At 41.0% G+C, this 26613-nt stretch overlaps 1 protein-coding gene across 1 annotated transcript in view; it reads right to left on the reverse strand.

The window, feature by feature from the left end:
* The window catches only part of NOTUM (notum, palmitoleoyl-protein carboxylesterase), a 105411-nt gene that overhangs the window by 45713 nt on the left and 33085 nt on the right, over positions 1 to 26613 (reverse strand). Inside the window, exons 2-7 of the mRNA XM_053696249.1 lie at positions 5791 to 5843; positions 3144 to 3239; positions 2241 to 2301; positions 2102 to 2160; positions 312 to 414; positions 18 to 209 (exon numbers count right to left, since the gene is read on the reverse strand). Of these exons, the coding sequence (XP_053552224.1) occupies positions 18 to 209; positions 312 to 414; positions 2102 to 2160; positions 2241 to 2301; positions 3144 to 3239; positions 5791 to 5843 (564 nt within the window). The remainder of the gene's footprint in view (positions 1 to 17; positions 210 to 311; positions 415 to 2101; positions 2161 to 2240; positions 2302 to 3143; positions 3240 to 5790; positions 5844 to 26613) is intronic.

A 26613-nucleotide genomic window follows, 5' to 3' on the forward strand; every position in this document is an offset into this window, starting at 1 on the left:
TATCCCCCCTTCTGTACCTGATTCCTCTTTGAATGGCCTCTGTGGGTGCACAGGTGACTATGTCGGCACAGTCAGTCCTCCTATACTGCTTGTTGTCCAGGAACCAGCCAGAGTCAGAGAGACCACGGACCTGGATTCCGGTGTATCCCAACTCCTCCAGCTGCTCAGCCACTAGGTCCACATTTAAAAGAACCCCTGTCCCACCAGCACTGAAGAAATAGACAGAAAATAAAATAAAAAAACTTTAATTCTCTAGTTATGAGAAAACCCTTACATAAAATGTAACACCATTAATTCCTCACTTAGCTCACCTGCTACCCGCCAGCAGGAGGACTTTAGCAGTGTCCAAACCTTTCCCAAGAAGCTCCTTCACCACCTCCTGCACAATAAGCGACCCCATAAAAGCATATTCACCTAAAAAAGAAGAGAAGTCAATTTGCAAACGTTTAATAAAAAGGGTATTTCTTGTGCCATCTATAGCTCTAAACTTTTGGGGTATCATGTATAGAATTGGTGGTTGGCCACACAGTCTCTAGCCCAGACTTTAAACTTCGGATACATCAGTACCAGCTTTGCAGAATGTAATAGGAAACAAAGTTATACAATGCTCTAGTCCTATACACCATATAATGGGCCAGATAACGAGTGGCGCGTTATCAGTGACGCGCGAGCAATCAGGAGTTTATCACAGGTGTTTTACGTGCATCAGGTTTTCCTCTTGTATTACAAATTAAAAAGTAAACGCGATCGTTTGAGTGCAATCGCGATTTACGCTAAAATGATTACCGCGTCCTCAGAGCTCTGGTTAACTGTTTCGCAAAACAAAAGTGTGTTACAAAACACATCAAAAATACATTACAAAGTACAGTTACTCTCATAACAACACCATCCAATAAAAATTATACATGTCTAATGATGTATGTGAAAATATATATATTTATTAATTTATTTGTGTATATATGTATTTGCAAACATATATACATATGTATACATAGAGCCCTTTGCAGTTAAAGGGACAGTCAACACCAGAATGATTGTTGTTTTAAAAGATTGATAATCCCTCAATTACCCATTCCCCAGTTTTGCATAACCAACACAGTTATAATAATACACATTTTACCCCTGTGATTACCTTGTATCTAAGCCTCTGCAGACTGCCCCCTTATTTCAGTTATTTTGACAGACTTGCATTTTAGCCAATCAGTGCTCACTCCTCGGTAAATTCACGTGCATGAGCTCAATGTTATCTATATGAAACAAGAACTAACGCCCTCTCGTGGTGAAAAACTGTCAAATGCAGAGGCGGCCTTCAAGGTCTAAGAAATTAGCATATGAATCTCCTAAATTTAGCTTTCAACAAAGAATACCAAGAGAACAAAGCACAATTGGTGCTAAAAGTAAATTGAAAAGTGGATTAAAATTACATGCCCTATTTGAATCATGAATATATATATATATATATATATATATATATTACTGTATGTATTTGTATTAAACTACAATATCTTGCAAAGTCCCGGTGAGTGCGTCCTTTTCTACTATATATATATGTGTGTGTGTGTGTGTGCACGTGTGTGTGCACGTGTGTGTAAATATATATGTTACCAAAGTACCTTCAGATATACATAGAAATATGTGTTTATGAATAAATAGAACATATTCTTCTATGTGAAGAACACTGGAATGTAAAATATTAACATTGTCATTTCAGGTTAGCACACTTGCGAATATGTGATCGGGTTTGCGCGCAAGTATGGTGTTAGGGTTTTTCCTCACTTTTTTTGCTCCATTTACTTCTATGGGGAAATAGGTTATCGCGCGCTACATTGTAAGTTTGTGTTTATACACGCGTTAGCGCAAGAGTGAAAACAGTTCACTTTTAACTCATAATACGAATGCAACCCAACGCGTGCCAAAAGCTTACTTCTAGCACAGTTAACGCTTGAATGGGGGCGATAAATAGCGCTCCACTCGTAATCTGACCCAATGAGGGTAAATCAGCTCTGCAACACAGGAAGGCTTTTTAGAGCGCCACACTCATTACTGTAATGAAGAGCTCCTATACACTCTCCAGTAATGACTGATCAATGATAAACCTCACCTTTTTCTACTTTGGGTGAAGCTCCACTCCACACATCACTAGAGCAGTACGGGATGAACCTAAGTGAGGACAAGTCAGACGTTACACAAAATATCAAGATCTGAGAGAGAGACTAAACTAAATGAGAAGTTACACTTACACCATGTTTGCATTCCACCAGTAAGGATTCTCCTCTGGCTGAGTGGACAAAATCCCAGCAGCTGAGGGTGAAAAAAATAAATAAAAATTATAGCCTTTAAATATTGTTGGGTACTATATATTTACTATCAGAACTATAAAAAATACACAAATCTGTTCTGTGGCCAACAGTTGGCATGCTATAAAGATATGCTTTTTGTTCAGTGTGCTGGCTGTTCTGCAAAACATAGCATTAATAATTTGGCCAATATAAGAAAATACTTAATTTTATGTGTTGTGCTTCTAATTAAAGGGGCAGTATACTAAGGCAAGCAGTAGGTTATAGTTCATTTTTTTAAAGCTGATCCAGGAACACCTTTTAAAAAATGGCTAGGTTCTCCCGCTATCTCCCACCCAACACTAAATGGTTAATTTCTTGTAATTCCTTTTGTTCACATGGCTTTTCTGTAGCCATTAATGCAGTATTAAAAATTTCAGTTTAGTTTAAGGGTTCAACAGGAAAAGCAGCTATTGCAAATGTCAAAATAAAGTTAAAAGAATATATTTATAAACACTTCAGCACGTAAAATGGATCACTGTGAACACATTAAACGGGAATAACTCTGGAATAAACCAGTGTCCAGATTATGTCTCAGTATACGCACATAAGGCGAGTGTTGGGGGAGCATCACAAGATGTGCACAGTAACATGAATATCTCAGGGTTTTGTTAACGTCTATAACCATAAGTGTCAGAGTGTCCTGCAGAGGAGCAATGTACCAGAATGTTGCACAGTAAGGCTGGGGTTTAATAATAGCCATGTCTCTAGATATGACACACAACAGAGGAGCTGTGTGCAGGGCTAGGTTTCAGACTGAAGTATAAAGGATCATCATTTACCAGGAAGAATGATTCTGATACTCACCAGTTTTGGTTGCTGGCCATCCCTTGGAGCTCATGAGTCGTCTCATAGTGTCATAACGCAGGTCACAGTTCTCCCGGCTGATGCAGTACCAGCCCCCTGAAAGCACAAGAGATCTGCTACATCTGTGACACACTGATAACCGCTACTTTTCTGATAATGGGGTTGATTACAACCTTTTAGAAAATCTTATCACTTTATTTATCTACAAAAATCCAAATAAACTTCAATGGTAATTTTTTGGAAAACAAAAATGAAAACATAAGATAAAAAGGATTGTGACGAACCCCTATAGGTTTAGAAATTATTTTTGCAACCTGTATTTAGAGCAGGAATCTTACAGCAGAGTGTATTGTCTAGAGCAAGGTCAGACAAATGGCAGCCCAGCGGATATACCTTACCTAAACACAGCCCTGTGCTATTTAACATATTTATAATATATTATGTGTTTGATAGTCAGAAATGTATGTGTCCCTTAAAAGGAACACTTAACTCAATATTAAACTGTCATGATCCAGATACAGCACACAATTTAAAAACAACTTTCCAATTCACTTCCATTATCTAAAATGTGCATAATCTTTTTATATGCACACTTTGAGGCACCAGCTCCTACGGAGCATGTGAAATATTTCACCAAATACAGATACATTTTGTGTTTGGCTGATGGCGGTCACGTGATTCAGATTTAAAATTTGCCAAAATCTACTACTCATTTGAAATTCAAGATAAGTGCTTTTGCATTGTCTTTTTATATGCATTTTTCAATTATGCTATTCTACTGTGTGTTTATTGGTCCTTTAAGGCTTCTGTAATAGTGGCCCTGCAGCCCCATGTGTAAGGAAGTTGCCCATAACGGGTATAAAACACCCAGCATAGGAGGGCAGAGATTTAGCCCTCCAACCAAATCATTGCCAAAGCAGAGTCTCCCTTGTGGGACCAGAGTTTGCAGTTAGTAAAGTATCCTCAAATGGAAGAACAAAACTGCTCGGGAAAGTTTGTTACACTGTATTTGACCTGCGGACTGAAATATTAGCAAGTGCCCTAGACTCTATGCAGACTCAAAGGGACAGTCGACACCAGAATTGTTGTTGTTTAAAAAGAAAGATAATCCCTTTATAACCCATTCCCCCGTTTTGCATAACCAACACCCATTCCCCAGTTTTGCATAACCAACACTGTTAAAGAAATACACTTTTTACCTCTGTGATTACCTTGTATCTAATGCAGGTCTGTTCTTTTGACAGACTTGCATTTTAGCCAGTCTATATGAAACACATGAACTAATGCCAGCTAGTGGTCAAAATGCATTTAGATTAGAGGCAGTCTTCAATGTCTAAGAAATTAGCATATGAACCTCCTAGAATTAGCTTTCAACTAAGAATATGAAGAGAACAAAGCAAAGTTGGTGATAAAAGTAAATTGGAAAGTTGTTTAACATTTTGACTTTTTTTTTTTTGGACTTGACTGTCCCTTCAAGAAGACTGTGCTAAAGTCGCCTTGTTCTAGCAATAAACAGTTTATTTTTTAGGTTTAAATTGTTAGCCCTTAACAGTATTATATTTAAATCCTGTTGTTGGTTCCTACCCTCTCTTATTTAAAGTCTAGTTTAATCATTGTCAACAACTGACAGCTCAGCACCCGTGTGATGCTACCATGAACTTATAAAAGTGGCAAACAATGTAAAACAAAAAATAACGTACAAACAAATGATGAGAGTAAAGCACTTTTGAGAAAGACAGAGGAAATTACGTAGATGAGAAGCAAACAGCAGTAGGGACTAGTCAGTAGCAGGGAACATACTGAATGGGACATTGTACTCAAACATATTTGGATAAAAACAGCTGTTTAAAATGTAAAGGGACATGATACCCAAATGATGAATCGCTTGAAAGTGATGCAGCCTATCTGTAAAAAGATAACTAAAGAATATAAAATGACATCTCCATGTAAAAAAGGAAGATATCCTAGCTAAACCACATCCAACTGTAAAGGGAATTTAAGCAACCAATCAGGATGGTAATCCCAGGACTTGCAAGGGAGCGTGTATCCCGCATGTGTAAGTCATGGTATTCCCATCCTCAGTTTAAGGAGGTTTACCACAAACTCTCAAGAGATTTCAGTGATGTCCCATAAGATCACAGTAAAGCAAAGTGTGGACTCAGCACTGGCTTTTTTTTTTTTTATAATTCAGATAACCGTAGAAAGAGTAGCTCTAGTTTAAAGAGCACTTACTCTGCTGACCTAAAACATTTTGAGGTAAAATATCTTCTGTTTTTACATAAATTATTATGTCCCTTTAAACTGAAACTAGCAGTTATGTACTTCCTGTTAATGCTCATTAAACATTAGTAGGAAGTACTTATATGAAAACAAACATTAGTAGGAAATGCACAACTGATACTGGTATGTTAGTATACATTTAAACTGATTTTATTTCCGATTTATTCAGGCAATAAAAACACCAACATGTTTAAATTATGCTGTTTTATATTGATGACAATTTTTTTGAGTACAATGTCCCTTTAAAAATAAAATGCCCAACTTCTAAACATGAGTACAGTAAGGTTGTAATGCATTATTCTCAACCCTGCAGAAAACAGCATACTCCATCAATCTCATTGGCTGCATTTCATAAGCAAGATTTTACCTTCTAGGAAAATGAGCCACCGTTTGCTGCCTTCGGAAGTCTTGAGGTAGTAACTAAAAGACAAAAAAAGAAACAGGACTTCTCACCATGCGATAGGGCTATAGGAAGCAATACGGACATGGACAGGTAAAATAGTATTTATAAACTAAGTGTGTAGTGTGGTACCTTTTATAGAATAATGGAAAATCTGTAGAAAACACGATATTTAAAAAGGACTGTAAACACTTTGAGATTGAAATATAAAATGCTTAAAGGGATAGTAAACACCAAAAATTTTATTGTTTAAAAAGAAAGATAATCCCTTTATTTACCATTCTCCAGTTTTGCATAACCAACACAGTTATAGAAATATACTTCATACCTCTGTAATTACCTTGTATCTAAGCGTCTGCTGACTGACTCAGATCTTTTGACAGACTTGCATTTTAGGCAATTAGTGCCGACTCTTACTTTGCGTGCATGTGCACAATGTTATCTATATGAAACACATGAACTAACGCTCTCTCGCTGTGAAAAAATGTCAAATGCATTCAAATAAGAGGCGGGCTTAGAAATTAGCATATGAACCTACCTAGGTTTAGCTTTCAACTAAGCATACCAAGAGAACAAAGCAAAATTGGTGATAAAAGTAAATTAGAAAGTTGTTTAAAATTACATGCCCTATTTAAATCATGAAAGTTTAATTTGGACTTTACTATTCCTTTAATTATACATAGTAAACAACTGTGCAATATATTTTATTTTGACACCTTTGCATCGTGCACTCTAAAGACTTCACAGACCTAACTGTGCCACATATCTGTCCCTTATTGGCCTCAGAAGAGACGATCAGATAGGGAAATCCAAAACAATAATGATTTTGCTAACAAAATGAAAGTGGGCGGCTGTTTCTACTCTAGTACTGGCTCTTCAAAATAGAGCACGGGGGGTGGGGTTGGTCTATAGAAAAACATTGCAGCAAATGGTGTTAAAGGCAACATTTTTTTTCTTTTGTGACTCAGATATAGAGTATGTTATTTTAAACAACTTTCTAATTTACTTCTATTAGCACATTTTCTTTGTTCTCTTGGTTTCATTTGTTGAAACGCAGTAACATAAGCTCATGAGCTTGCACGTCTAGTGCACTATATGGCAGCAGTATTTCCTGCCATGTAGCGCTTCAGACCAATTACCCAAGTACCTCTTCAACAAAGAATGTCGTAGGATTGAAGCAAATTTTATCATAGAAGTAAATTACAAGAATGTTATCCATTAGTAAGAGCACTAGAGGGCAGCACTATTTCCTGCCATGTAGTGCTCCAGACACCTACCTAGGTTTCTCTAGTATTAGAAACTTTTTTTTAAATTGTATGCTCTGTCTGAATCACAAAAATAATTTTTTGGGGTATTGTCATTTATTGCAAGACTACATAAAAATATATTACAATATGTTTTATGTCACAAAACTCAAAATGTAATTCCCCATAAATGCATAGTAAAAACTTTGTATTTTACTTCTAATACTTATTTTCCCTGCTTTTCCAATAATTTAACTCTGAAAATTGTGTCCATGTGTGTCTGTATGGGTGTGTATATGTGTCTGTGTATGTGTATATATATATATATATATATATACACACACACATATATACACATATACATACACAGGTGGCCCTCATTTTACAACGGTTCCATTTACACAGTTTCAGAATAACAACTTTTTTTCCAGTCATGTGACTGCTACTGAAAAGCATTGAGAAGCAGTGCATTTATTAAAATAGCCAATAGGTGGAGCTGTCCGCTTGTGTTGCAGCAAAGCCAAGCAAGCTGAAATTAATCAGTTTAACCAGACCTGAGCTATCGAGCAGATTTCAAAGGAACAAGATCTTCCTGTCTATATCTCAGTCCAGATTGGAATGCATAGAAAGAACTGTTTGCAGAAAAATGCAAGTGAAGTCTGTGTTGTGTGATTATTTTATTAGGTTAATAATGCTGTTAAGCAAATGTTTTTGTTCATTTAACTTAGTTTAATTATATATTCTGTGTTGTGTGATTATTTTATTAGGTTTATAATGCTGTCTAGCATTTAAAGTCTTCATTTCAAAGCTTTAAAAATAATGCATTAGGTGTTACTTATGACAATTTTGAGAGGGGCCTGGAACCTATCTCCCTCACTTCCCATTGACTTACATTATAAACTGGGTTTCAATTTACAACAGTTTCGATTTACAACCATTCCTTCTGGAACCTAACCCCGGCGTAAACTGAGGGCTACATGTATATATATGTGTGTGTGTGCGCGCATGTGTGTGTGGGGGGGTTTTATTGCTCCCAGAGACTTTGGAGTCCAATACCCAGACACTAAAATAATCTACACCGTGATTGTTTAATCAGTTGTGGAGTTTAAAGTTATATCTGTCCCTAACTGCCCACAGCAAAAGTGACAAGATCAACAATAACCGTTTAAAAACATTAAATGTCATATGCAGCATTTCCTAATAAAATGCCCTCCTGAAACAAATGTGTTAAGAACAGCGTATGGAACACATGGGTGCCCTAAGGAGCTTTTTTTTGTGTGTGTGTGAAATCCGTCAGTGTGATCTACTTGTGTACATAAGGAAATCTGACCTCATACACACTGCACATTGAATGCTCTAATTTTCTTACACTGAACAAATGTAAAGCACTTGTTTTGAACCAGAGGTCACCAGAACAAACACATGTAGCCTTATTATCACCACTGCTTGCAAGGAAATTGGTGAGTGAAATAACACAACAAATGAGACTCAGACTTTAGAGACTTACTGGTAGATTATGGTCTACATGTTGGGCAAAGATGGTATAGCAGAACAACTAAAAAGATTGTTACTTAAAAGGGACACCAAGTCAAAATTAAACATCCATGATATTTTATCAAACTATGCACAGTTCTTTATATGCACACCTTCTGAGGCACCAGCTACCACTGAGCATGTGCATAAGTGAAAAAATAGAGTAATTCAGCACAAGTGTACTTTTAAAAAGTGCAAAACTGAAGATCTCTGCACCATTAGGCACCAACAAATTCAGATTATAGTTCATATACGCAGCACTTCAAATGGAAAAACAGAAGGTAAAAATAGGACAATGCTTCACATCCTTATTCACGTTTTACTTTTTCATTTGAAGTGCGGCTATATATATCTATCTCACACACAAACACGTGTGTGAGTACACATCTATCTCACACACAAACACGTGTGTGATTACACATCTATCTCACACACAAACACGTGCGTGAGTACACATCTATCTCACACACAAACACGTGCGTGAGTACACATCTATCTCACACACAAACACGTGCGTGAGTACACATCTATCTCACACACAAACACGTGCGTGAGTACACATCTATCTCACACACAAACACGTGCGTGAGTACACATCTATCTCACACACAAACACGTGCGTGAGTACACATCTATCTCACACACAAACACGTGCGTGAGTACACATCTATCTCACACACAAACACGTGCGTGATTACACATCTATCTCACACACAAACACGTGCGTGATTACACATCTATCTCACACACAAACACGTGCGTGAGTACACATCTATCTCACACACAAACACGTGCGTGAGTACACATCTATCTCACACACAAACACGTGCGTGAGTACACATCTATCTCACACACAAACACGTGCGTGAGTACACATCTATCTCACACACAAACACGTGCGTGAGTACACATCTATCTCACACACAAACACGTGCGTGAGTACACATCTATCTCACACACAAACACGTGCGTGAGTACACATCTATCTCACACACAAACACGTGCGTGAGTACACATCTATCTCACACACAAACACGTGCGTGAGTAAACATCTATCTCACACACAAACACGTGCGTGAGTACACATCTATCTCACACACAAACACGTGCGTGAGTACACATCTATCTCACACACAAACACGTGCGTGAGTACACATCTATCTCACACACAAACACGTGCGTGAGTACACATCTATCTCACACACAAACACGTGCGTGAGTACACATCTATCTCACACACAAACACGTGCGTGAGTACACATCTATCTCACACACAAACACGTGCGTGAGTACACAGTATATACATATATGAGCTTTGCGGCCGATGGCTGTCGCATGATACAGGGGATTGGAAAATTGAATGTACTTTGAAACTTGCCATCATTTTTTTTTTTAAAAGATCTACTACTCGTTTTAAAGTCAAAGTAAGTGATATCACACTGACTTTGTATCATGTATTTGTCATTTATGCAATGCTACTATATTAAAGTGAATGTAAACTTTCATGAACTAGTGCACGGTTTTTAAAAATACTATTAAAAACAAGGGCACTTTCATTCATGAAAGTTTACACATTGCAGCGTATTTTTTTAAAATACTTAACCTTTCTCTTCATTAAAGTTGGATTGGCAATCCCCCGCCTGCATCTCCTCTGTAACTACGTCAGCAATGACGAAACCGGCTTCCTCGATCATGGCTCCCCCCTCGAGAGTCCATCTCGTGAAGCCACGCCGTGATTGGAGGAAGCTGGTTTCGTTATTGCTGTGTAAGTACAACGTGAGAAGCGGGCGGGGGATCGCCTGCTTTCTTGAAGAGAAAGGTAAGTATGTTTAAAAATACTCACATTCACTGTAAGTGGTTCTTTGAATGCACAATGGGCAATTTCTTCAAGTATATATTTTAAAGGAATCTGTAAATTATATCATTAGGAAAACTTTTTTTTTTCTTGCAGAATGAAAAACTATATTTGATTGAATTGAGTACCTAATCAAATAGAATTGTACAGCATGTGCAAATTAAGGGGATATTAAACAGTCCATTTTATTGTTGTAATAAAAAAAAAACACAACATTAAAAGCAGTGAGTTATACTTTGTGGAAATCATTGCAATATGTATTATTCATCATTTAATTTTCTTTTTTTTTTAACTCGATTTGTGCAGAGTCCATTAATTCCTGTCACAGCCCTACAATGAAGCTGATCTAGCTTGATGTCATAAATCTCATACAATAACTCGAGCTTGTTTAGTATTCAGATAATCTCTAGTTACTGATTTCATTCTCAGAAATGGCAGAACTTAACTTGTGCAACTTAAGGATCATAATACCCAAATGTTTAAACACTTGAAAGTGATGCAGTATAGCTGTAAAAAGCAGACTAGAAAATATCTCCTGAACATCTCTATGTAAAAAAGAAAGATATTTTACAGCAAAAGTTTCTCAGTAGCCACATCCCATTGTAAAGGACTTCTAAGCAACAAATCAGTATGTCTGTCCCGGGACAGCGGAAGGAGCGAACTTTCGTGCACACTCATCTTATTTCCCTATTCAGTGTAAGGAAGTTTACAATGAAATCTCATGAGAGTTAAGTGAAATCTCATGAGATCACAGTAAAAGAGTTCATGACCTCAGCACTGCTGATGCCGATTGGCTGATGTTCATTTCTTAATTTTTTTATTTTTTTTTAACCTGCAGCTGGGCTGCAGCCGAGTATAACTTTTTTCACAGAACTTACTCTGCTGAGCTGAGGAAATTGTGAGGTAAAATATCTTCCTTTTTTACATAGAGATGCTCAGGTGATATTTTCCTGTCAGCTTTTTACAGTTATGCTGCATAAGTTTCAAGTGATTTAGCAGATGAGTATTATGTCCCTTTAAGTTACGATGTCTCCTCTCATCACCCTGAGGGCAGTGGCTACAATGAGAAATTCTAAAAGCTCATTTTGCAAGAAAACAAGTATAAGTACTGTTTTATATCCCTTTAACAGCAACATCAGAACCAGAATGTTCTCAGTATTGTATTGCTGCTCTGAAACTATAACAATGATGCTCATTCATATGGATGAGTACAATATCCCTTTAATCACAACAAAAATATACACTTGTGATAAACACATGCAAAACAAATTCTTTAGCAAGGTCATTTCCACAAACCAACATTCACATTTGATCCATACAGAAAACACAAGGAAAAGTCAGATACCTCTGTGTGTTGCATATGGGGGATAGGTGCAATGTGGCATGAGACTATAGGACATTTATTGCGCCAGAGGTCTGTATTGTGGCCCTAAGTTAAACAAACCATTACTGCAGGGACATTACAGAAAAATGCCTGTGGTTTAGAGTTTTGCAATGGTTTAAATATTCTAATAGAAATAACAGTGATTTCTCTGTGCAATATTCCTTTAGATGTATTGTCTAGCACAAACATCCTGCATCGTCATCTAAACAGATATAAAATAAACCTGCACATGAAGAACACAGTGAAATACTAGCTGGTTGCATAAACTTCACAAAGTCTTGTGATCCAATCTGGTATCCAGGACATAATATGAATAAAACAGTAGGAGACCACATGCTGCACATAAGGGATAACACTGATCTGCCCAGGAAATCTCTCTTTCAATGCACGCAAACCTTTTTTTTTTACCCCAAAAACACACATTGTATTAATACAACTGACTTTACTCGGCTTCTGAAAATTGTTTTACCCCCTTGTTAAAAAGCTGTCCTTTTTGATAACAGTGACACTGGTGATATAGGCGTCACAAACTGCCTATGGTTTAAAGAGCAACTAAAGGGACATTGTAGTGTAATATGTTCATGCTCCAATTCAAAGAACATCTAATTTTAGCACTACTGACCCTGCAAGTCTATGTGTTTAACCCCCCCATGTACAGTTCAGGAGCCGCAGAAAACTGCTTACCAATCAGTAGTGGCAAAAAAAAGTATACACATATGGTGCTGATCTCTATTCTGACTTGATTAGTAAGTATGCAGTGCTTGAGAGGTGACACGATTACTTTATACAAATATTGTCCCATATAAAGAGTTGGCAGAAGCGCCGTTTATTTCATTGGTTTGTGACAATAGGTCACACTGTAACGGGACAGTACTAAAGAGGGGAGCACCAGCCTAAATTCCTTCCATAAATTATGCTTACCTGATAATTTAATTTTCTTCCATGGGAAAGAGTACGCAGCCGCATTCATTACTTTTGGGAAAAAAGAACCTGGCCACCAGGAGGAGGCAAAGACACTCCAGCCAAAGGGATAAATATTCCTCCCACTTCCCTCATCCCCCAGTCATTCTGCCAAGGAACAAGGAACAGTAGAAGAAATATCAGGGTGAAAAGGTGCCAGAAGAATACAACTAAGACGCCCCACATAAAAAAAAACAAAAAAACGGGTGAGGGGCTGTGGACTCTTTCCCACGGAAGAAAATGAAAATTATCAGGTAAGCATAATTTATGTTTTTCTTCCTAATGGGAAAGATTCCACAGCCGCATTCATTACTTTTGAGAAAACCATACCCAAGCTAAAGAGGACATTGAATGCCAAAACGGGAGGGTACAATAGGCGGCCCATTCTGAGAGCACCAAGCCTGAAACTACTACCCAATGAAAACCCTGCTTCGTCCGAAGCCAAGAAAACTTTAAAAAGGAAAGGCCCCAAGGACACTGACCAGCAGATAGTCCAGAAGCGTAGCTAGAGACCGCAAAATCGGACTCAACTGAACCAACAATCCCCCAGGAGACACCGTCACCCAACAGTCGGTCCCTCACCGCTCACTAAAGAGGGGAACACTAGTCTAAATTCCCCAAGGGATAGGGCAAGGAAGAACCGAAAGGAAACCCTTCTTTCAACATTGTGCAAAGCACCGAAAGAAAACTTAAGACGGAGTCCTCACATCATCAGAACTAAGAATATTAAAGTATTCAGACAAAAAAGAATGTGTAACAGACCCGGACGAAAAACCCTGAGTCAAGAATACGCAGCCATCATCAGGATAGCACCGAAGAATACTTGCTGAGAATTAAAAAGCGGCCAGCAAGAGAACAGATTGCAAAAGAAAACTCCCAGACAGAGGGCACGCTCTAGGCAATCAAAGTCGCCAGACCTACACACAGGGCTCCAAAAAGGGGAAGCACATAACCTCAACGAGGCCTACTGCACGAGAGAGAGAGAGAAGAGAGACAGAGAAGAGAGAGAGAGAGAAGAGAGAGAGAGAGAGAGAGAGAGAGAGAAGAGAGAGAGAGGAGAGACAAAGAAGAGAGAGAGAGAGAGAGAGAGAGAGAGAGAGAGAGAGAGAGAGAGAGAGAAGAGAGAGGAGAGAAGAGAGAGAGGAGAGAAGAGAGAGAGGAGAGAAGAGAGAAGAGAGAGAGAGAAGAGAGAGAGAGAGAGAGAGAGAGAGAGAGAGAGAGAGAAGAGAGAGAGAGAGAGAGAAGAGGAGAAGAGAGAGAGAAGAGAGAGAAGAGAGAGAAGAGAGAGAGAAAGAGAGAGAGAGAAAAAGAGAGAGAGATATTACACCCAGAACCCGAAGGTGTATGGTAACCCTGGACCTTCTGCTTGCAAGCCCAGGGAGCTAGCTACTATGCCAACCTAGATCCTGAAGATGACAACGCATCTCAGTACCCACTCCCAGCCGGGCCAGCCCAAGCATCGGCAGGTCTGAAACAGGGGAACAGAAGAACCCTAACACAAGCTCAAAAACGAGTGGAATGGAGACAGCAATCCCTACAGAGCACGGGTGCCAACCCAACTCCTTAGAAACAGATGACAAGGCCGTAGACCAAAAGGAATCTAACAAAAGGCCCACCATAGTCTCGACATGGAGCCAGCATGCAAGAGCCAGATGGAACTTAACAACCCAGAGAAAAACACCCCTCTCTGAAAGGTTAACTCTCAGTTACAGCCTCCTGAATCCAAGAGAATCCCTAGAAAAAGGACCACACCTCCATAAGAAGGAGAATAAGCCCCCCACCCTAAGAAAAGGGATGGGGCCAAAAAGGCAGAGCACCTGCCCACAAGACACAAAGCCACAGGCTAAAGGAGAGATCAATCTCCAACGCAGATGAATTTGGAAGGAATCCCCCTAAGGAATTAGCTTGCTAACACACATCCAATGTGCAATAGCTGCAGCAGAGGTCATATCCATAAGGTTACCACAGCAAGCTGACCAAGGGAAACTGACCATAAAGGCGTAAGTCCAGCCCAATGAGCATTAGCACTCAGACAACCTAGCCAACCGTGACCAGGTCAATTAGTCCAAGTAAAAGGACATAGCCCAAGTTCCCAGGAACCCCGAACCAGCCTTAGAGCCAAAAAAAAGTCTGGCAACAACTCCACAAAGGAAAACACTGAGCGAAGCCTCAGAAACTGGAAACCAGGGAGAAGACTGAACCGAGCCCCAAATTGTTTAAACAAACAATATCCGAGAACTGATATAAAAAAACAGACCACAGGGAGATATCAATGCAATATCCAGATCAACCCTGATAACGAGATAACTCACAAGCCCCGACCCAAGGAAGAGACCACCCCTTGCCAAAGTCCAATGCTCCAAAGGAGCTAAGGCGTTAAAAGTCATACAACAACACTAGAGCCCAGAGACTCTCAAACAGCCGCAGGACAACAAGCAAGGGGATACCCCGAGGCCAAAATCACTCGAGCAATGGATGGTCTCTGCATCACATCCATACAATCAGAGGATCATAGAGAGAAAAGGATGCACAGCATCCCCAGCTCCGGGAGCCCAGAGCCCAAGGAGACCACGCCCAGTGCCCCTAACAGGGAACGACCATATCCCGGAGGGGAACCTAGGTCCCTAAAAGGAGAACTAACTCACATGGAGACAACAGAGGAAGACCAAAAGGTCTCATAAAAAACAGCTAGCCAGTACACAGTCAATGTGCAATAGCTGCAGCTGGTCACATTCTGCAACCCATCCGCTGCAAGGCAGCTGAAACACCCAATAAATTACTAGCTGCTGAGAACTAAGTCCAGAAGGACAATTCCCAGGGCCTCAAAAGAAAAAAGGCCAACCCTCCCCAACTTGGCGGCAAGAGGGCGCAAGCCCACCAACCCTCCACTACATGGGGAGGAGCTCTAGGGTCTGACAACCCCAGACACAAGATAGAGAGACGCAGCGGAACTCCACTGACCCAGTCATCCAAATTGAAGGCTATAAAGAACTGAGACAATCCTTCCTGCCTCACGGACCCACTGGTCCTCTAGAATGCTTAGTTGAACCCAGAGGATAAAATGAGCACTCGGCGCCTCTACCGGACCAGCCAAGCAGAGCGGCGCCACGTGTCAGAACAGCTACCAGACAGAACTGAACCCAAACAGGACCAGCCTGCAATCCGGGTCCTAACCGTCAAGCCGCATAAATCCTCCATAAGAGGGGAAGAAGGAAAACAGACAGGACATCATATCGGATGAAAAACATAATTTATGCTTACCTGATAAATTTATTTCTCTTGTAGTGTATCCAGTCCACGGATCATCCATTACTTATGGGATATTCTCCTTCCCAACAGGAAGTTGCAAGAGGATCACCCACAGGAGAGCTGCTATATAGCTCCTCCCCTCACTGCCATATCCAGTCATTCGACCGAAACAAGACGAGAAAGGAGAAACCATAGGGTGCAGTGGTGACTGTAGTTTAATTAAAATTTAGACCTGCCTTAAAAGGACAGGGCGGGCCGTGGACTGGATACATTACAAGAGAAATAAATTTATCAGGTAAGCATAAATTATGTTTTCTCTTGTTAAGTGTATCCAGTCCACGGATCATCCATTACTTATGGGATACCAATACCAAAGCTAAAGTACACGGATTATGGGAGGGACAAGGCAGGATTAACCCCTTAATGACAACTGACGTACCAGGTACGTCATGCATTAACAAGCAGTTAATGACAATGGACGTACCTGGTACGTCAGTTGTCAAACAGAGTGCTGGAAGCGATCACAAATGCTTCCAGGAGCTCTGAGGGTATTGCAGTGATGCCTCGATATGGAGGCATCCTGCAATACCACTTTACAAGCCTCCGATACAGAGAGAGCCACTCTGTGGCCCTCTCTGCACCGGTAGCGATAGTGCCAGTGTCCGCCGGGTGCACGATGCGCGTGCGCGTGCACGATGCGCGTGCGCGTGCACGATGCACATGCACGATGCACGAGTGTGCACGTGAGCGTGCGTGTGCACGGGGCGCTCGTGCACGTGCACCCATTAGCCACACTGACACCAATGAATGAGGGCAGAAAGGGGAAAAAAAAAGGGAATTTTTTTAAAAAAAATATAAAAAGATCTGGGAGGGGGTGGGGGTGGGGGTATTGTGGGGGGCTGCTACACTACAGAAATAGTTTTTTAAGTAAAAAATAAAATAAAAATACTTTTTGGGGGGTTTTGGGGGCCAAACTGAGTACTGGCAGACAGCTGCCAGTACCCAAGATGGCGGTAATTAGGTAGGGGAGAGGGTTAGAGAGCTGGAGGGGGGATCAGGGAGGTTGGGGCTAAGGCAGGGGTCCATCACAGCTAAAATACTTTATTATTTTTATTTAAAAAAAAAAAAACCTCTTTTATTTAGTACTGGCAGACTTTCTGCCAGTACTTAAGATGGCGGGAACAATTGTGGGGTGGGGGAGGGAAGAGAGCTGTTTGGGAGGGATCAGGGGGTGGGATGTGTCAGGTGGGAGGCTGATCTCTAAAATTAACCCTGCAAGCTCCCTACAAGCTACCTAATTTAACCCCTTCACTGCTGGGCATAATTAACGTGTGGTGCGCAGCAGCATTTAGCGGCCTTCTAATTACCAAAAAGCAACGCCAAAGCCATATAAGTCTGCTATTTCTGAACAAAGGGGATCCCAGAGAAGCTTTTACAACAATTTCTGCCATAATTGCACAAGCTGTTTGTAAATAATTTCAGTGAGAAACCTAAAATTGTGAAAAATGTTAAGTTTTTTTTTTTTATTTGCTCGCATTTGGCGGTGAAATGGTGGCATAAAATATACCAAAATGGGCCTAGATCAATACTTGGGGTTGTCTACTACACTACACTAAAGCTAAAATTAACCCTACAAGCTCCCTAATTAACCCCTTCACACCTGGGCATAAAACACGTGTGGCGCGCAGCGGCATTTAGCGGCCTTCTAATTACCAAAAAGCAACCCCAAAGCCATATAAGTCTGCTATTTCTGAAAAAAGGGGATCCCAGAGAAGCATTTACAACCATTTGTGCCATAATTGCAGAAGCTGTTTGTAAATAATTTCAGTGGGAAACCTAAAGTTTGTGACAAATTTTGTGAAAAAGTGAACTTTTTTTTTTTTGATCGCATTTGACGGTGAAATGGTGGCATGAAATATACCAAAATGGGCCTAGATCAATACTTTGGGTTGTCTTCTAAAAAAAAATATATACATGTCAAGGGATATTCAGGTATTCCTGACAGATATCAGGGTTCCAATGTAACTAGCGCTAATTTTGAAAAAAAGTGGTTTGGAAATAGCGAAGTGCTACTTGTATTTATTGCCCCATAACTTGCAAAAAAAGCAAAGAACGTGTAAACATTGGGTATTTCTAAACTCAGGACAAAATTTAGAAACTATTTAGCATGGGTGTTTTTTGGTGATTGTAGATGTGTAACAGATTTTGGGGGTCAAAGTTAGAAAAAGTGTGTTTTTTTTCCATTTTTTCCTCATATTTTATTATTTTTTTTTTTTAGTAAATTATAAGACATGATGAAAATAATGGTATCTTTAGAAAGTCCATTTAATGGTGAGAAAAACGGTATATAATATGTGTGGGTACAGTAAATGAGTAAGAGGGAAATTACAGCTAAACACAAACACTGCAGAAATGTAAAAATAGCCATTGTCATTAAGGGTAAGAAAATTGAAAAATGGTCCGGTCATTAAGGGGTTAAACGGAAGGAACCACTGCCTGAAGAACCTTTCTCCCAAAAACAGCCTCCGAAGAAGCAAAACTATCAAATTTGTAAAATTTTGAAAAGGTGTGAAGCGAAGACCAAGTCGCAGCCTTGCAAATCTGTTCAACAGAGGCCTCATTTTTAAAGGCCCAGGTGGAAGCCACAGCTCTAGTAGAATGAGCTGTAATCCTTTCAGGGGGCTGCTGTCCAGCAGTCTCATAGGCTAAGCGAATTATGCTCCGAAGCCAAAAGGAAAGAGAGGTTGCCGAAGCTTTTTGACCTCTCCTCTGTCCAGAGTAAACGACAAACAGGGAAGATGTTTGGCGAAAATCTTTAGTAGCTTGTAAGTAAAACTTCAAGGCACGGACTACGTCCAGATTATGTAAAAGACGTTCCTTCTTTGAAGAAGGATTAGGACACAATGATGGAACAACAATCTCGATTGAAATTCTTGTTAGAAACCACCTTAGGTAAAAACCCAGGTTTGGTACGCAGAACTACCTTATCTGCATGAAAGATCAGATAAGGAGAATCACATTGTAAGGCCGATAGCTCAGAGACTCCTCGAGCCGAGGAAATAGCCATCAAAAACAGAACTTTCCAAGATAAAAGTTTAATATCAATGGAATGAAGGGGTTCAAACGGAACTCCTTGAAGAACTTTAAGAACCAAGTTTAAGCTCCACGGGGGAGCAACAGTTTTAAACACAGGCTTAATTCTAACCAAAGCCTGACAAAATGCCTGGACGTCAGGAACCTCTGCCAGACGCTTGTGCAAAAGAATAGACAGAGCAGATATCTGTCCTTTTAAAGAACTAGCTGATAATCCTTTGTCCAAACCCTCTTGGAGAAAGGACAATATCCTAGGATTCCTAACCTTACTCCATGAGTAATTCTTGGATTCACACCAATAAAGATATTTACGCCATATCTTATGGTAGATTTTCCTGGTGACAGGCTTTCGTGCCTGTATCAAGGTATCAATGACTGACTCGGAGAAGCCACGCCTTGATAGAATCAAGCGTTCAATCTCCATGCAGTCAGTCTCAGAGAAATTAGATTTGGATGATTGAAAGGACCTTGAATTAGAAGGTCCTGCCTCAGAGGCAGAGTCCATGGTGGAAAGGATGACGACATGTCCACTAGGTCTGTGGCCACGCAGACGCTATCAGAATCACTGATGCTCTCTCCTGCTTGATTTTGGCAATCAGTCGAGGGAGCAGAGGAAACGGTGGAAACACATAAACCAGGTTGAAGAACCAAGGAGCTGCTAGAGCATCTATCAGCGTCGCTCCCGGGTCCCTGGACCTGGATCCGTAACAAGGAAGCTTGGCGTTCTGGCGAGACGCCATGAGATCCAGTTCTGGTTTGCCCCAACGATGGATCAGTTGAGCAAACACCTCCGGATGGAGTTCCCACTCCCCCGGATGAAAAGTCTAATGACTTAGAAAATCCGCCTCCCAGTACTCTACACCTGGGATGTGGATCAGTGATAGGAGGCAAGAGTGAGACTCTGCCCAGCGAATTATCTTTGAGACTTCTAACATCGCTAGGGAACTCCTGGTTCCCCCTTGATGGTTGATGTAAGCCACAGTCGTGATGTTGTCCGACTGAAATCTGATGAACCTCAGGGTTGCTAACTGAGGCCAAGCTAGAAGAGCATTGAATATTGCTCTTAATTCCAGAATATTTATTGGGAGGAGTTTCTCCTCCTGAGTCCATGATCCCTGAGCCTTCAGGGAGTTCCAGACTGCGCCCCAACCTAGAAGGCTGGCATCTGTTGTTACAATCGTCCAATCTGGCCTGCGAAAGGTCATACCCTTGGACAGATGGACCCGAGAGAGCCACCAGAGAAGAGAATCTCTGGTCTCTTGATCCAGATTTAGTAGAGGGGACAAATCTGAGTAATTACCATTCCACTGACTTAGCATGCATAATTGCAGCGGTCTGAGATGCAGGCGCGCAAATGGCACTATGTCCATTGCCGCTACCATTAAGCCGATTACTTCCATGCACTGAGCCACTGACGGATGTGGAATGGAATGAAGGACACGGCAAGCATTTAGAAGTTTTGATAACCTGGACTCCGTCAGGTAAATTTTCATCTCTACAGAATCTATAAGAGTCCTTAGGAAGGTGACTCTTGTGAGTGGGGATAGAGAACTCTTTTCCACGTTCACTTTCCACCCATGCGACCTCAGAAATGCCAGAACTATCTCTGTATGAGACTTGGCAATTTGAAAACTTGACGCCTGTATCAGGATGTCGTCTAGATACGGAGCCACCGCTATGCCTCGCGGTCTTAGAGCCGCCAGAAGTGAGCCCAGAACCTTTGTAAAAATTCTCGGGGCTGTGGCCAACCCGAAGGGAAGAGCTACAAATTGGTAATGCCTGTCTAGAAAGGCAAAGCTTAGGAACCGATGATGATCTTTGTGAATCGGTATGTGAAGGTAGGCATCCTTTAAGTCCACTGTGGTCATGTACTCTTGGATCATGGGTAGGATGGTCCGAATAGTTTCCATTTTGAATGATGGAACTCTGAGGAATTCGTTTAAGATCTTTAGATCCAAGATTGGTCTGAAGGTTCCCTCTTTCTTGGGAACCACAAACAGATTTGAATAAAACCCCTGTCCCTGTTCCGTCCGCGGAACTGGATGGATCACTCCCATTACTAGGAGGTCTTGCACACAGCTTAGGAATGCCTCTTTCTTTATCTGGTTTGCTGATAACCTTGAAAGATGAAATCTCCCTTGTGGAGGAGAAGCTTTGAAGTCCAGAAGATATCCCTGAGATATGATCTCCAACGCCCAGGGATCCTGAACATCTCTTGCCCACGCCTGGGCGAAGAGAGAAAGTCTGCCCCCCACTAGATCCGTTTCCGGATAGGGGGCCGTTTCTTCATGCTGTCTTGGCGGCAGCAGCAGGTTTTCTGGCCTGCTTGCCCTTGTTCTAGGGCTGGTTAGGTTTCCAGGCCTGTCTGGAATGAGCAACAGTTCCCTCTTGTTTTGAAGCGGAGGAAGTTGATGATGCTCCTGCCTTGAAATTTCTAAAGGCACGAAAATTAGACTGTTTGGCCTTTGATTTGACCCTGTCCTGAGGAAGGGTATGACCCTTGCCTCCAGTAATGTCAGCAATAATTTCCTTCAAGCCAGGCCCGAATAAGGTCTGCCCCTTGAAAGGAATGTTAAGTAACTTAGACTTTGAAGTCACGTCAGCTGACCAGGATTTAAGCCATAGCGCCCTACGCGCCTGGATGGCGAATCCGGAATTCTTAGCCGTTAGTTTAGTCAAATGAACAATGGCATCAGAAACAAATGAGTTAGCTAGCTTAAGCGTTCTAAGCTTGTTAATAATTTCCTCCAATGGAGCTGTATGGATGGCCTCTTCCAGGGCCTCAAACCAGAATGCCGCCGCAGCAGTGACAGGCGCAATGCATGCAAGGGGCTGCAAAATAAAACCTTGTCGAATAAACATTTTCTTAAGGTAACCCTCTAATTTTGTATCCATTGGATCTGAAAAAGCACAACTGTCCTCAACCGGGATAGTGGTACGCTTTGCTAAAGAGGAAACTGCTCCCTCCACCTTAGGGACCGTCTGCCATAAGTCCCGTGTAGTGTCGTCTATTGGAAACATTTTTCTAAATATAGGAGGTGGGGAAAAGGGCACACCGGGTCTATCCCACTCCTTGCTAATAATTTCTGTAAGCCTTTTAGGTATAGGAAAAACGTCACTACACACCGGCACCGCATAGTATCTATCCAGCCTACACAATTTCTCTGGAATTGCAACTGTGTTACAGTCATTCAGAACAGCTAATACCTCCCCAAGCAATACACGGAGGTTCTCAAGCTTAAATTTAAAATTAGAAATCTCTGAATCAGGTTTTCCCGAGTCAGAGATGTCACCCACAGAATGAAGCTCTCCGTCCTCATGTTCTGCATACTGTGACGCAGTATCAGACATGGCTCTTACAGCATTTGCGCGCTCTGTATCTCTCCTAACCCCAGAGCTATCGCGCTTGCCTCTTAATTCAGGCAATCTAGATAATACCTCTGACAGGGTATTATTTATGATTGCAGCCATGTCCTGCAAGGTAATCGCTATGGGCGTCCCTGATGTAATTGGCGCCATATTAGCGTGCGTCCCCTGAACGGGAGGCGAAGGGTCTGACACGTGGGGAGAGTTAGTCGGTATAACTTCCCCCTCGATAGAACCCTCTGGTGATAATTCTTTTATAGATAAAGACTGATCTTTACTGTTTAAGGTGAAATCAATACATTTAGTACACATTCTCCTATGGGGCTCCACCATGGCTTTCAAACATAATGAACAAGTAGGTTCCTCTGTATCAGACATGTTTAAACAGACTAGCAATGAGACTAGCAAGCTTGGAAAACACTTAAAAGAAGTTTACAAGCAATATAAAAAACGTTACTGCGCCTTTAAGAAACACAAATTTGAAATAACAGTGAAAAAAGGCAGTTACACTAACGAAATTTTTACAGTGTATGTAACAAGTTAGCAGAGCATTGCACCCACTTGCAAATGGATGATTAACCCCTTAATACCAAAAACGGAATAACAAATGACAAAAACGTTTTTTAAACAGTCACAACAACTGCCACAGCTCTACTGTGGCTTGTTACCTCCCTCAATAAGACTTTTGAAGCCTTTTGAGCCCTCCAGAGAAGTCTTGGAACATGCAGGAAGAAGCTGGATGTCTGTGTCTAATTTTTGCTGCACAAAAAAACGCTAAAATAGGCCCCTCCCACTCATATTACAACAGTGGAAAGCCTCCAGGAACTGTTTCTAGGCAAAATTTAAGCCAGCCATGTGGAGAAAACTAGGCCCCAATAAGTTTTATCACCAAACATATATAAAAAACGATTAAACATGCCAGCAAACGTTTTAAAATACACTTTTATAAGAGTATGTATCTCTATTAATAAGCCTGATACCAGTCGCTATCACTGAATTTAAGGCTTTACTTACATTACTTCGGTATCAGCAGCATTTTCTAGCAAATTCCATTCCCTAGAAAAATATTTTAACTGCACATACCTTATTGCAGGGAAACCTGCACGCTATTCCCCCTCTGAAGTTACCTCACTCCTCAGAAAATGTGAGAACAGCAAAGGATCTTAGTTACTTCTGCTAAGATCATAGAAAACGCAGGCAGATTCTTCTTCCAAATACTGCCTGAGATAAACAGTACACTCCGGTACCATTTAAAAATAACAAACTTTTGATTGAAGAAATAAACTAAGTATAAAACACCACAGTCCTCTTACGACCTCCATCTTAGTTGAGAGTTGCAAGAGAATGACTGGATTTGGCAGTGAGGGGAGGAGCTATATAGCAGCTCTGCTGTGGGTGATCCTCTTGCAACTTCCTGTTGGGAAGGAGAATATCCCATAAGTAATGGATGATCCACTTAACAAGAGAAATAAAATACAAGGCAACCCGTAGGTTAACGCCCAAAAAGAAACAGGCCTACCGCAGGACCAGCCAAACGGAGCCCTGATCTTCCAAAAAAACTGGAAAAGATCTCAATACATGGACAATCAGGAGATTACATCATCAGCACATGTCTAATGAGGTGCGCCATTCGAAGAGCAGACCACGAAGGCGCGCAATTCTGTAATGAAAGGCACAACACTAAGGGACAGTCGCACCCGCAGGGAACTGTACAGTCCAAGGTGGAATACCCGGGACAACAGGAGCAGAGAATGCACCATCCTGTCCTCAAACTCTATTCAAATTTAGGAAATAAAAGTTCATCAGGCAATATGACCTCCGGAACCCCTGAACTCGACAAAAACTTCCTTTAGAGAAGCGCAAATTCCTAAAACTAAAGTCTGGTTCCTCTGCAGCTGGAGGTTGAGAGGCAGCAAACTCTGACCCAGAAAGAACTTCATCCTTGGATAACCCTATCAGTTAAATCGAAAAATGCAATATGTAACCTTTCGCTTGCGCTTAACAGGGCGAGGTAAAGCATTAAGGCTGCAGACACCGCCGTCTGAACAGCGCAGTAACGTCTGGAGAAAAAAGGCCCCCTCCAGATGGAGGATCAGCAATGCTACGGGAAAACTGCATGTGTAGAGATATAAGAATGTAGGGTACGCACCTCACTGGACGACAACTCCCCAGAGGTGGACGGCTCCGTGATATCAAACATGTTTGATATTATCACTTTATCAAGGCATATGGAACATAATTGAGAGGGGGAACTAGGGCCTCCTCCCCATATAAACAGGAATTGCTCTTTAAGAATAGAGGGAGTGCCCTCTAAAGAAACCGAATCGTCCATCACTAGTGCAATAACCGGTAAACTAGAGAGATAAAACATTCTCTCTCTTTTTTTTTTTTTTATAAAATAACGGCACCTCTATACTCCAATGGCTGGGGCACTCACCATCTCCTATGACCCAGACAGTACAAAGATGTATGACTCCTCTCTGATAGTCACGAAGGAGGGAATGAATCGCATAGTGCACAATGCAGGACCGTCCCTGCTATTAAAGAGAAAGCGCGCTAAGCTTGTAAGCTGCATGGCCCTCAAAGTGAAAGTGAAACCTGTATATTCCATACAGCCTAAGAGCCCATAACATCTTACACATAAAGCAGCATAAAATCAAATACACCATACTGTGACCCCATCTTCTGTGTTAACATTATATAATAAAAAATGAAACAATCTTACCAGAATCTACGTTGTGGAACAGGAACATGGCCCTTCAAGTGTAACAGATAGTAGCATTGCTTCTGATATGGACTTGAGGGAAGAAAACAGTCTGCGAAACTCATCAACGACGATTGCTGTAGGAGCTGTTAATATGAGTTGGGATGGTGTCGCAGAGGCAAGCTCTCCCTGCATCGCCAGACTCTAACTTTCACCCAGGCCCTCAGTGAGAAGCTTATAGGGCTAATTAAAACTCCTGTCCCATTGCGAAGAGTAGTACCCTCCATAACAGACAAAACCAATTCTGACACTTCTCTGCCAACCTCCTGGGATGAAAGGCAAAGAATGACTGGGGGATGAGGAAAGTGGGAGGAGTATTTAAGCCTTTGGCTGGGGTGTCTCTGCCTTCTCCTGGTGGCCAGGTTCTTATTTCCCAAAAGTAATGAATGCGGCTGTGGACTCTTTCCCATTAGGAAGAAAAACTGCTTTTCCCTTAATATATTTTTAATGACTTGTTATACCAGCTGCAGAGTGTAAAATGTATGAGAAATTGCATTTTCAGGGTTATTTGTGTATATGAATTAGCTGGTTTTGTGCTTTTAAACCACAGCCTATTGAAATAGGTTGAGCTTCCAGGTAATATCAGATCTCATTATGTTTCACACACTTGCCTTATCTTATATTTCTCTGGAAAACCAAAGCTCAATACTTAGAGTGATGGTAAATTCTGACAAACTGCTCCACATATTTCTAAAGGTCTTATCCTAACTAACATATCAATATGCTTTTTTATTAATCAATTAATCAGCACAGTGAATTATTTCACTTTTATTACTGCTCCATTACCGTATTGAATCCAGACTCTCTCTAAGGTTTTTGAAGATCCTTCTTTGAGTGGCATCTGTTCTAGCCAATCACAGCCTCACCATGCGCCCCATAAAAAAAGTCTATCTGCACGCTCCCGTGCTCGGAACGCTAACATGTTATTGAAATGCGCATGTGGTACAACTTACGCTATTTGGCTATATAATAAGTGAATTAGCAGCTTCGCTAACAGTAAACAGTGCATCTAATTTTTCATTGTTCTCTATAACTATCCTGCACCCCACTAAGAGTGTAATTTATTCTGCTGGCTGTGTTTATACTTCAGTATAGAAACTTTCAGTATAGGTGGGGATATCACAGGCAAAATCAGCTATTTCAAATACTGAAATAAGGGTAAAGGAGCTATTTGCCGGACCATTTTTTTAGGCTACTCTTGCTTATTGGTTGGTTAAATGTAGCCACCAATCAGCAAGTGCTATCCAGGGTGCTGCTGGCCGGCTCCTAAGCTTTACATTCCTGCTTTTTAAATAAAGATAGCAAGAGAACAAAGAAAATTGATAATAGGAGTAAATTAGAA

The sequence above is a fragment of the Bombina bombina genome, chromosome 1, assembly GCF_027579735.1.
Source record: "Bombina bombina isolate aBomBom1 chromosome 1, aBomBom1.pri, whole genome shotgun sequence".
Classification (NCBI taxonomy): Eukaryota; Metazoa; Chordata; class Amphibia; order Anura; family Bombinatoridae; genus Bombina; species Bombina bombina.